Source organism: Scardinius erythrophthalmus, assembly GCF_964197995.2.
Source record: "Scardinius erythrophthalmus genome assembly, chromosome: 10".
NCBI classification, from domain to species: Eukaryota; Metazoa; Chordata; class Actinopteri; order Cypriniformes; family Leuciscidae; genus Scardinius; species Scardinius erythrophthalmus.
The window spans coordinates 2,030,958-2,047,728 of NC_138230.1; the positions used below are offsets into that span (position 1 = coordinate 2,030,958).

Below are 16,771 nucleotides of genomic sequence, written 5' to 3' on the forward strand. Positions count from 1 at the left end.
TGTGTGTGTGTGTGAGTGGGTGTTCACAGAACAGGTTTGTCACACACATGTCTGTAACCTTCATGTCTCTCCACGAGTGTGTGTGTGTGTGTGTGTGTGTGTGTGTTCACAGAACATGTTTGTCACACACACTAGAAACCGTCTGTAACCTTCATGTCTCTCCACTAGTGTGTGTGTGTGTGTGTGTGTGTGTGTGTGTGTGTGTGTGTGTGTGTGTGTGTTTGTGTGTGTGTGTGTGTGTGTGTGTGTGTGTGTGTGTGTGTGTGTGTTCACAGAACATGTTTGTCACACACACTAGAAACCGTCTGTAACCTTTATGTCTCTCCACGAGTGTGTGTGTGTGTGTGTGTGTGTGTGTGTGTGTGTGTGTGTGGGTGTTCACAGAACAGGTTTGTCACACACATGTCTGTAACCTTCATGTCTCTCCACGAGTGTGTGTGTGTGTGTGTGTGTGTGTGTGTGTGTGTGTGTGTGTGTGTGTGTGTGTGTTCACAGAACAGGTTTGTCACACACACACACTAGAAACCGTCTGTAACCTTCATGTCTCTCCACGAGAGTTATGTCATGTCTGTGTTCATTTGATATGAATCAGATTATCTTTTGATTTGAGTCCATAAAGATCCAAATAAAAAGAGAAAATAATCAAATGTGATGAAGCCCATTTTTATTTGTAAGAGATCTCACTCGATATTACCATATGACTGATAAATATTTAAACCATTTTTTATCATTGAATTTCCCACTCAAATATCATGAAATATACTGTTAAGTCTTGTTCAGCCAACTCAGACAACTGTGGATAAACACTATAGTGATGACTACATACCGATAACTATAGTGATAATAACAATTAATAATAACTTTAGTGATAACTATATACTAACTTTATATTGGCTGACAGTGACAGCACGTCCTCAGAGGGAGGGCCTGTGATTGGCTGATGGAGAATGACATCATATAGTCTGTCATCATTTATTCCTGTCCTTCACACCCGCTCTTCATTCACTGATCATTTCTATTCACATGACTGTGTTTTAATGCAATTAACTGTTTGATGAATATTGAATTAATTATTCCCATTGTGATGAATTTATAATGAGTGTGCCAGTGTTCGAGTTTCATTTTAGTTTTATTATCTTTTTAATAACATTTTGATATTTTTAGATATTTTTTGGGTATTTTCATTGTGTGCTTTTGTCATTTTAGTTTTTTTTTTTTTTTCAATATTGCTATTTAAGTTAATTTTATTTTTGTTTTATTTTTGTTATTTATTGATTTCTAGTTCATAATTTTTGTTTCAACCTAAACTTATTCAGTTTATCTCCAAGGTAACATTTGTAAATTTCTTTTTTTTTTTCAGGTTTTCAACTTTTCCTGTTTATATTTGATGTTGTTTCAGCTTTATTTCAAAGAACAGAAATCATGTTTTTAATAGTTTTAGTTGAGGATCCGCCCCTGAATCTCGGCCTCTGTTTCTCCCTCAGCCGATATATGGTGCCCACTCTGGAACATGATTGGCCCGGGCAGGACTAGAGGACACGTGATTGGTTGAACCTCAACCCAGGAGTGTCTGACGATTGGCTGAGAGAGAAGAGAGAGGCGGAGCCTGAGCAGGACGACCAACTCTACAGTCTTTCTTTCTCTCCTTCTCTCTCTCTCTCTCAAACACACGCTGAGAGAATATATATGTATATAAGTGATATATAAATATATATTTCTCAGATGTGTCTCTCTCTCTCTTGCTGTCTTTGTCTTTTTTGAGCCAAATGGACGACAATCAGCATCTCGAGGCCGAAACAATCACACCGATAGCACAAAGAAAATCACCGCAGACGGAGAGAGAGAGACAGCACTCGTTCTCTTCCCATCATCTCTCTCTCTCTCTCCCTTTACTGCAGGAGTGTGTTTGTGTACATGAGTATGTGTGTGTGTGTGTGTGTGTGTGTGTGTGTGTGTTTGATCAGTTGCAGCCTCAACTTCCTAATAATGACTCTTGTTTTTTTCAAATGATGTATTGAGGGGCTTGATTCTTTCTGAGCCAATCAGACGCTGCCGTGCCGCTCAGAGCCCCGCCCCTTCCTGTCTCCTCTCCGTGCCTAAAGAGCTCCACTGAGAACAACAGGGCAAACGCAGACTCCACGAGCGAGTCGAACACTCGGTTTATCTCATGCTCACGTGGATGTGAACCTCCGAACACGAGACGTTTGCTGTTTGTACGAAGAGTTTCAGTGATTCCGATGAAGACCATCATCATAAACTCCAGCGTTCACTGAAGCTCTCGCTCTCAGACGCCAGTGAGCCGCTCCTGTCACTCATCATGTGATTCACACGCATTTCACCGCTTTGATTTGATCAGATCTGTCATCAGACGCACACACGAACCGAGCTCTTCACGACAACCCGTCAAAATAAAAGTTCGGTTTAACTTGAAGAAATTGTGACAGAAATTATTAAAATTATAAAAGAAAGTATTACTATTGTACAGCAGAATGTATTTCGCAAAGTAATAATAATAATATAAGTAATTAAAAAAATATTAAAACTTTATTTTTAAGGACTATTAGACAATCTTCTGTGCTTTTATTTTCATCAGCAAACCTGTTGTGCAGCACTTAAAAAGATAAAAGGAATTAAACTTTCATTTGAGTACATTTTAAAAACTTAATTAAATTGTTGATATTTTTTGCCTTAATCTGATTAATACCACCATTTTTGGTAATGTATTTGTATTAAATCATAAATATATATAAATATATTATAACAGATTTCTGAAAAATAAAACATTTCATTATTAATGTAAAAATTAATACATTATTTCATTAAGAAAGTTGTATGAATTCACTTGATTAGACATGATTTTTGATTATCTAAAAAATTTAATAAAATAGTATTTAAGAAAAAATTAAATATTCATAGGGCCCTAAAATGTGTTTTTTTGTAAAACTTTTTCATACATTTTGTTCAATTGTTTAAGTTTCATGATTTCAATTAATTAGACGTGCTTTTTAACTAATGTTTAATTTTAATATTAAAACGGAATCCAAAAATATTTAAACGAAAGACAGAATTTGAGAAAAGCGTATTAGTGATGATGTTGCGAAACATTAATTTGCGCGTTTTTCAGCGTCATCGTTAGTGCGCATGACGAGTCATCAGGAGTTTCATATTGATGCTTCCCTACAGATGTTGCCTGTTCATATTTCTCATGAAACGGTGAAATGGTTTCCTCCAGTATTAGGTGTGTGTGTGAGATAGTGTGTGTGTGTGTGTGTGTGTGTGTGTCCTGATCATCAACGCTTCAGTCGACCATCTGCGGCTCACTGGGTCTGAGAACAGCGCTTGTGCTTCATTCACACACACACACACACACACACACACACACACACACACACACATTCACTCTCTCTCTCACACTCACACACACACACATTCACTCTCTCTCTCTCTCTCACACACACACACACACACACACATTCACTCTCTCTCTCACACACACACACACACACACACACACATTCTCTCTCACACACACACACACTCTCTCTTTCTCTCACACACACTCACTCTCTCTCTCTCTCTCTCTCTCTCACACACACACACACACTCACACACTGACGGGCTGCTGATTTCTGTACATAGAGTCCAGATTGAAAGTTTCTCTCATTTTAAGTGGGTTGAGTTTTTCTCTTTTCTTGGTGTTTGATGGATGATACTCATATACGCCAGTCGCTGCTGGGGCTTTAGTCACTTACTTTCGTCTTTATTTACCTTTTCTGTTGGAAGTATTACTTTGGTCTGCATTTCAGGTAATAATAGTTATGAAAAAAGATGATAATGAACAGTGTTTCTGTGCCTACAGTTCCCATACTGAGCTCTGATTGGCTGAGCACGAGCACGTGTCGTCATGAGACGCTCTGATTGGCTGAACACGAGCACGTGTCGCCATGAGGCGCTCCGATTGGCTGAACACGAGCACGTGTCGCCATGAGGCGCTCTGATTGGCTGAACACGTGTCGCCATGAGACGCCGTGTCGCCATGAGACGCTCTGATTGGCTGAACACGAGCACGTGTCGCCATGAGGCGCTCTGATTGGCTGAACACGAGCACGTGTCGCCATGAGACGCTCTGATTGGCTGAGCACGAGCGCGTGTCGCCATGAGACGTACATTTCAATAAGGCGATCATAAACAGCCATGGTGTGTGTACAGGGGTCAGTTATGCTACGACAGATCGTGATCGTGTATCTTTTCCCATCGTGTAGCACTAGTTCTTACTGCTATGAGTTCATGATGAACGGGAACCACCCGCTAATTTAGCCATAGACACGGACAAGCCATAGCATTGACCTCTGACCCCTGACCCCTGACCCGATTCAGGAGCGTAGGATGTATATATTTATATATTTACTCATGGAAATATTCTCGAATGCGGGAGAGGTTCGTTGATTCTAGAGTGCAGCATCTCTGAATATGGAGTGATGTTTTGAATGTTCATATTATGATTATTATTATAAAGATATTATTATATTCAAATATGATTATTATTGTAATTATGAATTTCATTTTATTGACAATGATTGATAAACAGAAATGTCTTTCTTTTTGTGAATATGGAGAAGTTTACATTTTTCTGGGGAAATATTACAAAACTTTAAATATTTCAACAAACAAATAAATGACTATATACATGCTTATCAAAAGACGTGTTTTTATTTGATGGATCTGTTTATTTTCGGCCCTGAAATGTGTTTGAGTTTAGAGTCATACACTGCTGTTGATGACTGAAAGCATCATCACATTAGACTAAAATAATATTTAATAAAAGAATACTGGAGGTTTGGGGAATGTGCAGAACTTAGTAAATGTGTCAGTATTATTCGTATGAATACATTTGTTATAAAAAAAAATGATAACAGAATTTCTGAAAAATAAACATTTCATTATTAATGTAAAAATTAATACATTATTAATTGTTAAGAAAATTGTATGACTTTGCTTGATTAGACAAGCTTTTTGATTATTAAAATTTAATCGAACCATTAAAATGGAATCCAGAATGGAAAACACAGGATCTGGTTAAAAAACAAAACAATAGAATTTAAGAAAAAATTAAATCGATTTCATAGGGCCTTAAAATGTAAAACTTTTTTTTATTATTATTGTTTGTTTCATGATTTCAAAAAAATTAGATGTGCTTTTTGTGTTTATTTTAACATTAAAATGGAATCCAAATATACTTAAATGAAAACTAAATTTAGGGGGGAATTTTTTTATTTAATATTTAATGTTAAACATTTAATGTGTTTTTGTTCAATTGTATGCTTCATCAGTTTAAAGGTGGTTTTTGATTACTAACATTTAAATTACCCCTTAAAATGGGATTTAAAACCAATTTAATTTAATACAATTTACAGCACCTTTATAAAATATTGTATGTTGTTAAACAACATTAAACGTGTTGTACTTCTGTCCCACAGCCTCGTTTTCATGCCTGTAAAACATTAAACATAGTGAGTAAGGCTAGCTAAAAAAGACGCATGAATATCTATATATGAAATAGACTTCAGCAGATGATTTTACTAAACAAACACATTACAAGACAAGCGTCAGATAACACAACTTTAAAAAGTTACCATAAAGTAAAAACATTAAAATAAGTACCATGTAATATTGAGTTAATACATATAAAAAGCAACACATTCTCACCTATGAAAGGTTATTATTTCTTCGGAATTTAAATCTCCTCGGTTACACAACCAGAATCTGCGCAATGTTGTGGCATCATTAATCTTACTGTGAGTGACCACACCACTGACCGTTCCAAGATGGCGGACGCGCCGACGTGTCTGGAGCTGGAGAGTCGCATGCGGCATCTACGTCAAAATGCCTATGCTCGTTAGAACATGTCCTTTCCCGGTCACCGTAGAAAAACCCGGTTAAGTATTCATGACGACTTAATTTTTACGTTAGCACACAATCATATTAACGTTACTGTAAACTATATATCAAAGCTAGCTATGCTCAATAAAATAAACATTCTGTCTTTAAACTGTCATTTTCCCCGTGAGGGGGTGCACCGTTCCTGGAGGTACTGCAATACCAGGTCGATGCGTGGAGTGGACGGAGCAAGCCCCTATTCCATCTCCCTGATCCAAAAATCAATTTAATATATGGTCCCCGGGTAGGGGACGTATCAGATATTAAACTGATAAGAACAGATACTACACTTGATCTTAGCCAAAAGGCCGAGAAGCGATACTGACGAAGGGTTCGAGCTAGCGCAGTCACTCAGCGCGATACACACCTCAGTGACGGTCACACGCGCTGATATCAGGAGAAACACCTCACACCACACACACACACTCGAGAAATAATGTCCCGCTCGGAGACTGAGAGAAACACGGAGATTCTCACAAATAACAAGATGAAAACCTCCTCAAAACATGCGGATTCTTCTTCATTTATATGTTTACCATCGTCCAATCAAACACGAGCACAAGGTCCATCGGCCAATCAAACACGAGGACAATAAAATACTGCTTTATCTTCGTTATTAGTCTCTGTTAATCACGAGAAATTCACTATTTATCATGAAATAGTTAAATAAAATCTTTCTGGTCGAATTCAGACAACAAATTCTGAAAATAACACCGAAGAAACGATGTTTCTGCACACTTTCATTCGCGTGACTGAGGCGTTTAATTCCTGACCGTTACTGACGCTTCAAAACTTTAAATATAATGCTACGGATAAGTTTCAAAATCACTTCAAACTCATTAACCTGCTGATGAAGGATAGGAAACAATAAAAAGACAACACTCAACATTTACTCTTAAGATGGACGTAAATACCTATAATATTTCAGAAAAATCACCTCACAGTTTCATAATTACCGCTAAAACCCGCCAAACTGTATTATACATTTTGTTTTCACTTAACGGCGACATCTTAAAGACCCATATTTCCGTGCTGTGTAAAATATTTTATACTTTTGTGTTACAGTCCCAAACCCTTCCTGAATCCTCAGCAAGCTGTCTATCTAACTTAGTGCAGTAAAATATGCTTTATGCATATGCTATATGCTAATTTTATTCAAAATTAAATACGTTCAATTTAAGCTTAAATAAGCTTTCCCAAATACATAATAAGAATAACCTGGTGTCCTCCATGATTCCTATTATTTCCGACAGCAAAGCACTCAACGACGAAGTCTAAACACGACTTCAGAAGTGGGAAGTAGGAAATGTCCGGACAGCACAGACTGTACTGTGATTGGCTGAGCAGCAGGAGGCGCCAGTGCGAGGCTCCAGAAAACACGAGGAGACTGATGATAGATCAGACAGACACGTGACTGGAAACGTCCAATCAGAGCGACTGCATTCAGATTAATCTCATGAGCTGAGCATGAATGATGAGGGACTGTACGAGTGTGATCTCTTATCTTCTGTGAATTATGAATGAGATTTGCACATATAAACGAATATTTACAGCATCGTTGGATATATATGATGAATAAAGCACTGCATCAAACAAATAGTTTCGAGATAGCTTTAATGCTTTTGGCAATGGTTTCTTACAGAAACTGCAAAACTGATTCATTTTCATTGAATAAAAATACTTTTTTTTTTTCTCAGGAAATTAAAAAGTAAATTGATCATTTAAAACAAACAAAAAAATTGAACAGTAAAAATAGTAAATAGATATATTTAAACTGACGCATTTCTCAAATTCTAGTACATTTCGAATAGCGTCTTTAGAACAAAATAAAAATGTACAATCAAACCCCTGATATCTCTAAAAAGAGATCAGCATATTAATATTTGCAATAAAACAAATGATACAGAGAGATAAACTCAGATGTAAAATTCATAAAAGCTGACAGAATCTTGAACAAAGAATTTGAAACGATTATTTATGGTAATAAACAGCAGTGCATGAGGATACAATATTGCTCTGAGTTAGATTGCATATATATGTGTGTGTGTGTGTGTGTGTGTGTGTGTGTGTGTGTGTGTGTGTGTGTGTGTGTGTGTGTGTGTGTGTGTGTATAAATGCATAAATATGGGATTTTTTTTTTACCGTCTGATATTTTTTACAATATCAACATTCATAAAACACATGCAACCGTTCCAGGCATTCACGCAGACCTGAGATGCAGCGCTTTCATTATCTCTGAATAAATGATATAATTCCTCTAGGATTTACTGAACATGAACGAACCTAATTAACCTGAGATCTTCTCTCATCAGCGGCTGATTAAAGCCAGTGTCGTCATCATCACTCATGCACATGCGCACATGCAGATCAGCGAGAACATCATGCCGAAACACCAGCAGTTTGACTAAACTTAAAGCTTCAGAACCTTTTAAAAGAGTTACAGCTCATTATCATCTCACACACTTCAGTCATTACAAACACACGGCAGATTAATCACAAACAAACACAAGCAGAAATCTGAGATGCCAAAAGTTTTGCAGACGTGAGATTGTGAAACGAGAAAATATGGTTTTCTTTCATGTCATGTGACTTCACTTTAATTGTTTTGAGAAACTGATCAAATTTAAATGACTTTATGCTTAAAAAAAATCATCCATTTGAATGGTTTGCTTTTTGTTTGAGTCCATTAAAATGAGAAGAAAAAAAATAGCATCAGATTTAATAGTTTTTTTATTTTATTTAGTGGTTTCGTTTAAATTTTATTAATAGTAAGTTCATTTTAAACTAACTTTAAAATTAAAACTAAATTTAGGGTTTTTTTTTTTCTTCTAAATGTCTATAGTTTTTATACATTTTTATTCCAGTTATAGCTCACATCATTTTATTACATTGTTTTTTATATTTTATTTTATTTCATTAAAAAACTTTTTAAAGCAACAAAAAGTTTTTGTTTTTTAATTTTTTTGTTTTAGTTTCAGTTAGTTGTAATAACACATAATCTCAATTTATTTTGATAATTTTCTCAGAAAACGAGACTTCTTGAGTAATTTAGCATCTCCAGTAAATGTTTCTTGATTTAAAGGAGTAGTTCACTTCAGAATTAACATTTCCTGATAATTTACTCGCCCGCACGTCATCCAAGATGTTCATGTCTGTCTTTCTTCAGTCGAGAAGAAATTAAGGTTTTTGAGGAAAACTGTTTCAGTCTTATCCTGACAAACCATCGGCCATTTTATAACAAAATAAACATTTAAATACTTTTTAACCACAAATGCTCGTCTTGCACTAGCTGTGATGTGACACACAATGTGTGGCGGATTACAGCTAGTGAAATACAAGCATTTGTGGTTAAAAAGTATTTAAATGTTTATTTTTTATTATAAAATGTCGGCTGGTGTGTCTAGATGAGACTCTTATTCCTCGGCTGGATCGTGTCGAGACTTTGAAGCTGCCCTGAAACTCACATCTGGACCTTCAACCCTTTGTAATCCAATGAAGTCACTATATGGAGGAACATCCTGGAATGTTTTCCTCAAAAACCTCATTCTTTTCCGACTGAAGAAAAAAAACACTATGTCTTGGATGGCGTGGGGGAGAATAAATTATCAGGACATTTTAATTCTGAAGTGAGCTAATCCTTTAACCCTCTGGTGCTCTTCGCGTGTCGGTCAAAATGAAGTGCAAAAAGTTTAAAAAGTGAACTTAAAAAAAAAAGTTTTTTACATTTATTGTTATGAAAAATGTACAAAAATACTATTTAAATTTTTTATATGAAATATAAATTTACAAAAACAAACTTTCAGTAAGAGTTTGTTTGGCCGCAGTACCAAACGCTTCCACTAGATGAAATTCGTCTCCCATTCATGATTTTTGAGTTGATTTTTTTTTTGTGCGTTCACATAGCAAAATGCCAAAACCTTTACCAAGTTTCATACTATTCCGATGAAGAAAAAAGAAAAGAAAAAACAATGTAACATTTTTCGGATAAAAATGACCGAAGAGCACCAGAGGGAACGTTTGGATATTTGTGCAGGAAAACAAGATAGAAACACTGCGGATGAAAATCACAGGACATTTACACGAGGAGCTTCATGCATCTTATGCACTCAGAGTATGTGGGATTAGTAGCACCTGGAACAGGTTCAGATCAGCTTCATGGTGAACCGGCCCGTTTCCACGGTGGTCCGACCAGTTCTGTTTGCCGACGCGGAGCTGCGCGGGACGAAGTCGATGGTCGCCGTGTGTTTGATCTGTCCTTTGCTCTGACTCCAGAAGAACATGAACACGAAGCACACGGCAACCGAGCTCAGGAACGACAGGAACCCCATAGTCACCGCGATCACTAGCGTCTTCACGTCGAACGGGAACGGCTGCGACCCGTTAACCGCCGCTTGTCCCGACGTGAAGCTCCAGCCTTCCAGAAAGAACTGACCTGAACGGTTTCGAGTGGACGCCGGAAACCCGCGCACCCGCAGGCTAACGGAGACACTATCGTTCCCCGCGGCGTTCGACGCGACACACAGATAGTATCCGCTATCCTGCACCTGCGCGTAACGCACCTCAAGCGTCCCGTTGGGAAGCACACGGACCCTCCCCGAACCGGTGAGAATGGAGCGCTTCGGGTTCATCCAGGTGATCGCTGGCGCTGGGTCTCCGTCCGCCGCGCAGAAGAACAAAACCGTGTGGCCTTCGTCCGTACGAACGTCTTGCGGCTTACGGGTCAGAATACGAGCTTGCCGGCACGTGAAAAACCGGGGAAGCTCGACCTCGGAGAAGTCGTGGAGCATCCGGCCTTGCACCTGCACAGGTGATCCACAAGTGGGCGAATGCTCAAAGCTAATCCGCGAGCGTCGGCGCATCACCCAGAGAAGTCGGCAATCGCACGCTAGCGGGTTCCCATCCAACCGGAGCACCTCTAAAGTCCCGACCGAGTGGAACGCCGACAACTCCAGCGTCGCTAATCGGTTCCCAGACACGTTTAGGAGCCGGAAGCCCGCTAGGTTATGGAAAGCGCCCGGTTCGATACGCAACAATCCAGTGCCGACTAAATGCAGCTCTTGAAGGCGTAGCAAATCCCCGAGGAGATTTGGAAGAATAATAGTGATTGGATTGTAGGATAAATCCAGGTATTGCAGGTACACGAGGTGGTGAAGCGGGGAATACGGCACGGCGCTCAGGTTGCAGTGGCTAAGCGTTAGCGAGGAAAGATTAAGTCCGATTAGACTGTTAGCGGCTAGCGAGTCTAACCACGGGCAGCGGGATACGTGTAGCTCACGAAGGCGGATTAGCGTACGGAAGGAGTGATTGGGAAGCGAAGTAATTCCGAGTCTGCAGAGACGGAGCTGAAGGAGTCCGGTTAGCGGCGACAGCGCCTCGACCGGCACCGACGTTAAGTTGCACCGGTCCAGATTGAGCTCCTGGAGGTTTCCCAGGCCGCCGAAGGCCCGGTTTGAGATAAACACAAGGTCGTTCTCGCTCGCCTCAAGTTTTTGTAGCGACGGCATCTCTCGGAACATGTCGTCGAGAAACACTAAGATCTCGTTCTCGCTGATGTCCAGAAGCTGCACGTTGGGAAGGCCAGAGAACGCTCTGACTGGGATGATCTTGAGCCGGTTGCGGGCGAGTCTCAGAGTGAGGAGGTTCTGCAGGCCGGCGAAGGCTTCAGCCTCGATCGCCGTTAGCATGTTCTCACTAATGTCTAGAAACTGAACGCTGGGAAGGCTGGAAAAGGCTCTGACTGGGATGATCTTGAGCCGGTTGCGAGCGAGTCTCAGCGTGAGGAGGTTCTGCAAGCCAGCGAAGGCTTCGGCCTCGATCGCCGTTAGCATGTTCTCACTGAGATCGAGCTCGCGTAGCAGCGTGAGCCCGGAGAACCGGCGCCGGGCCACCGTCCTCAGCTGGTTCCCGGACAGGTTGAGCGTCTGGGTGTCGTCGGGAAGGCTGTCGGGAACAGACGCTAGTTGTCTGGATGAGCAGTTCACGATGGGGAGCTTCGGGAGGCAGTCGCAGCGCTGGGAACACGGGCCTGATAAAGCCACACCCACTACCCACTGGAGCACCACCCACCAGTGCAGCCTCCTCCAATCAGCAGCCACACACATCTGGAGACCCGCCTACAGGGGAAACACACCGACAGACATCAGAGCAACGTTTGCATAGCAAATTCTGCTAATAGACCTAAACATCACATGATTTGCAGAAATATAGTCCGTACTAGGGCTGCCCCCTAATAGTCGACTAGAAGAGGTTTTAGCTTTTGTTGCCAGCTATTTTGACAATAATGGCTGTGTGTTGAGCTATTTTCAGAGGACAGTAAATTTCTACTGCTATACAAGCATTGACTACCTGAAAATATATCCAAGTTTCATTTCTATAGTAATGTCCCTTGAGAAGATATACTAAAACGGTTGCTGAAATTTGAGGGGTGTACTCACTTTTGTGACATACTATATATATATATATATATATACACATACACACATACATATATATACAATTTAATAATATATTATAGCACATACTGATTTTTAATAATATGATTTATGAGCAAACAGTCTTGCAATTAAATAATCTATTGCTGCATATTATGTAATCAATTTTATTAAAATGAAATAAATGTTAAAGTAATCTGAGGTGTGTGTGTATAGAGATGTGAGGGAAACACTCACCAGCTGGACGAGGGGCTGCTCCTTCTCATTACCAACAGCAGAACGAGTCTCTGATCGCCCTCTCACAGCCTGCAGAGAGAGAGAGTGTGTGAGTGTGTGTGTGTGTGTGTGTGAGTGAGAGAGTGAGAGAGAGAGAGAGAGAGAGAGAGAGAGAGAGAGAGAGAGAGAGAGAGAGAGAGAGTGAGAGAGTGAGAGAGTGAGAGAGAGAGAGAGTGAGAGAGTTAATACTTGACCGGCTCGATGCATGTTTTAAAAGTCATAATCATCTTTTCCTTTTTATAATTCACCACATTACTCAGTAAACACCTTTGCAATTACACATTCAGCCACTAGCCACCATCAGTGGAATACAAGCAAAACAAAAGCACATGGAAATTAAACAACTGTTAAGCAGTCCTATTCATTTACACCATTGTTTTAATGCTGCCAAAAATGATCCCATGTTTTTTTCATCTCTCCCTCATTATGCAGTCTCCCCAACATGCTCTCAGATGAAGCAATTTCAATCATCCCATCAATCCAGTCTTTCAGGTCTGGGGTTTTGGGACATTTCCAATTTCGTAAAATCATCCTGGCAGCTGTAATACAACCACTCTTAATAAGGGTAAATGTATTTTTTGCGATGTTGGGTATCACTGATTTATCTCCAAAAAGGCATAGTCGTGGTTTCACAGGTAAATCAACCTCATCCACTCTTCAAGTACTGCCAGAATTTTACACCAGAATGGGTGAACTAAAGAACATTCCCAAACCATATGTAAATAAGTACCCTCTTCTTTATTACATTTCCAGCATAGAATATTTCCAGCTATCCCCATCTTGTTAAGCCTAGATGGTGTAATGATGTACTATTTTGTACTGAATGAATTTCCCCCTGGCTTCCCGTATGTTCTTACCCACATTAGATAGGATGTACCGCCGGTCATTATCATCCATATTAATCCCCAAATCCTTCTGCCATATTGTTCTCAGGTTTTTACAGGTATCAGCAGTTACACTAAGCATTGATTTACACTGAACAAAATTATTAACGCAACACTTTTGTTTTTGCCCCCATTTTTCATGAGCTGAACTCAAAGATCTAAGACTTTTTCTATGTACACAAAAGGCCTATTTCTCCCAAATATTGTTCACAAATCTGTCTAAATCTGTGTTAGTGAGCACTTCTCCTTTGCCGAGATAATCCATCCACCTCACAGGTGTGGCATATCAAGATGATGATTAGACGGCATGATTATTGCACAGGTGTGCCTTAGGGCTGGCCACAATAAAAGGCCACTTGAAAATGTGCAGTTTTATCTCACAGCACAATGCCACTAGCCTGACAAACCAGACCCACATCAAGATGTTGGGTCAGGGAACACACCATTGGCAGGGCTCAATACACAATGTGATTGGCCTGACTAGAGTTTGTTTTTTCCAGCTCGCAAGCCAACGGAGAGTTGCTAGACAACCCTGGCTGCAAATTATATTTGCTGCCGCTAGGGTGTGTCAAGATTTCTAGGCTACAATGCCACAGATGTCGCAAGTTTTGAGGGAGTGTGTGATTGGCATGCTTACTGCAGGAATGTACACCAGAGTTGTTGCCTGTGAATTGAATGTTCATTTCTCTACCATAAGCCGTCTCCAAAGGCGTTTCAGAGAATTTGGCAGTACATCCAAACGGCCTCACGACTGCAGACTAGGGCTGTCACTTTACGTTCGAAAATCGATTGCACAATCGATCGGACCAACCAACATAAGTTTAGAAAACGAAAATAGGGAATCGATTTTAACGGTCTTTTCTCGGAACGCGTCCAGCTCTTCACGATACGCCCGCAGCGAACGCGCATCACACAGCAACTCTGACGCCTCATTCGCGCCGCAGGAATTTTTTACGCGCATAACGCGTCTTTGCATTGACTTAACATTGAAATCACTCGCGCCTGACGCGCTATTCGTGTCCGGTGTGAACACACCATGACAAACACACATTATACTTCTGCATAATGTTTCTATTTTTACTACAAAAATGAGAATTCTGCCGGTATTCAGACAGTCTCATGCATACAGATACAGATTCGGGCTACGGTCAACAATCGCCTATGCAGGCAACATTTGTTTGACTTATCTAACCGTAAACACAGGCATGTTGAAGACTGCAGTAATGTTTTTCATTGATGTTATGGCAGTCCACTCTGCTTATTGCTTTTCGAGAATGTTGCACTCCTGTTTGTCATTGTGCACGAAACTTCACGCCAATAAATCAACAGGAATATTGCTGACTTGTGCACGTCTCAAGCGCCCTCTTTACGTTCGTCCTAATGACTGTTAGTTGTCCGTGGATTTGCCCATATTTGGCGTTTAAAATGGAAACGTCTTTAGACATGGAAAATCGATTTTACAATCGATTCAATGAACACATATGTCTCAAAAATCGAAGAATTTCTGCACAAACTGTCAGAAACCATCTCAGGGAAGCTCATCTGCATGCTCGTCGTCCTCATCGGGGTCTCGACCGGACTGCAGTTCGTCGTCGTAACTGACTTGAGTGGGCAAATGCTCACATTCGATGGCGTCTGGCACTTTGGAGAGGTGTTCTCCTCACTGATGAATCCTGGTTTTCACTGTACAGGGCAGATAGCAGATAGTGTGTATGGCGTCATGTGGGTGAGCGGTTTGCTGATGTCAAGGTTGTAGATCGAGTGGCCCATGGTGGCGGGGGGGTTATGGTATGGGCAGGCGTATGTTATAGACAACGAACACAGGTACATTTTATCGATGGCATTTTGATTGCACAGGGAGATCGTGACGAGATCCTGAGGCCCATTGTTGTGCCATTCATCCACGACCATCACCTCGTGTTGCAGCATGATAACACACAGCCCCACGTTGCAAGGGTCTGTACACAATTCCTGAAAGCGGAAAACATCCCAGTTCTTGCATTGCCAGCAAACTCACCGGACACGTCACCCATTGAGCATGTTTGGGATGCTCTGGATCGGCGTGCTCCAGGTCCTGCCAATATCCAGCAACTTCACACAGCCGTTGAAGAGGAGTGGACCAACATTCCACAGGCCACAATCTACAACCTGATCAACTCTGCGTGAGGCAAATAGTGGTCACATCAGATACTGACTGGTTTTTGGTAAAACTGCACATTTTAGAGTGGCCTTTTATTGTGGCCAGCCTAAGGCACACCTGTGCAATAATCATGCTGTCTAATCAGTATCTTGATATGCCACACCTGTGAGGTGGATGGATTATCTCGGCAAAGGAGAAGTGCTCACTAACACAGATTTAGACCGATTTGTGAACAATATTTGGGAGAAATAGAAATACCTTTTGTGTACAAAGATAAAGTCTTAGATCTTTGAGTTCAGTTCATGAAAAATAGGGGCAAAAACAAAAGTGTTGCGTTAATAATTTTGCTCAGTGTATAACACATAACACCGTCTGAGCTTCACGTGGAAACTGAAGATAGGCATAAACAGGGTTTTCAGACACACACACACATTTTTTCTAGCGGTGAAATTTTATATGACTACCAACTAGGGCTGTCAACGAATATTCTACATTAGAATAGTTTTAAAAAACAGAATATCGAAGGTGAAAATTAATATTCGAATGTGGAAAAACACGCCCGCGGTAGCAGATGCGCGGCTGTCTGCTTTGCGTGTTGGCGCGCTGCCTGAGGGGTCAGGGACAGGTCATTTTATTTAACGTTAAACAGAAACATTACTAAAGTGTAGGCTACTGTACTGACTGAATAGATATTGCATGAATGAGGTAGGTTAGATACAGCAGTTTCATGCACTGCAGGCTTCCACTGGTTTGATTATTTGCTGTTTCATGTCAAGGGAAAGTTCCATGTTTACCACGGCACAGCTCGCTCGGAGCGTTCAATGTCGGTTCTATATACTGTAAAACTTCAATTAATGTTAATAATATTTGTTTCAATCACTGAATGAAGCCTGCTATATGTGGGACAAGAGTCGCGACCTTAAATTGCTTGTACAAAACTCTTGATCAGCACTCAACATTTGCTTATATTTGTTGTTCATTTAAACCGTTATGAACCGCAGAGAGCGTGACGCCTCATTCGCGCCGCAAGACCTCCAGACGCGCGTAAACGAATCTTTACATTGACTTAACATTGAAATCACTCGCGCCAGACGCTCTATTCG

At 40.5% G+C, this 16,771-nt stretch overlaps 2 protein-coding genes across 3 annotated transcripts in view; one reads left to right on the forward strand and one right to left on the reverse strand.

Moving 5' to 3' along the window:
- The window catches only part of syngap1a (synaptic Ras GTPase activating protein 1a), a 93,905-nt gene extending 92,156 nt beyond the window's left edge, over positions 1 to 1,749 (forward strand). The window contains exon 21 of the mRNA XM_081376954.1: positions 1,485 to 1,749. Coding sequence (XP_081233080.1) covers positions 1,485 to 1,514 — 30 coding nt within the window. The 3' untranslated portion in view covers positions 1,515 to 1,749. The remainder of the gene's footprint in view (positions 1 to 1,484) is intronic.
- An 8,077-nt stretch (positions 1,750 to 9,826) lies between these two features.
- Positions 9,827 to 16,771, reverse strand: part of lingo4a (leucine rich repeat and Ig domain containing 4a) — a gene marked incomplete at both ends in the record, with an annotated part of 10,481 nt that continues 3,536 nt past the window's right edge. Inside the window, 2 exons of one of the 2 annotated variants that reach the window (XM_081375642.1) lie at positions 9,827 to 12,050; positions 12,606 to 12,674. In XM_081375642.1, the coding sequence (XP_081231768.1) occupies positions 10,080 to 12,038 (1,959 nt within the window). Of the gene's footprint in view, positions 12,051 to 12,605; positions 12,675 to 16,771 lie in introns of those variants that run through there. The other variant, XM_081375643.1, reaches the window with a different exon arrangement.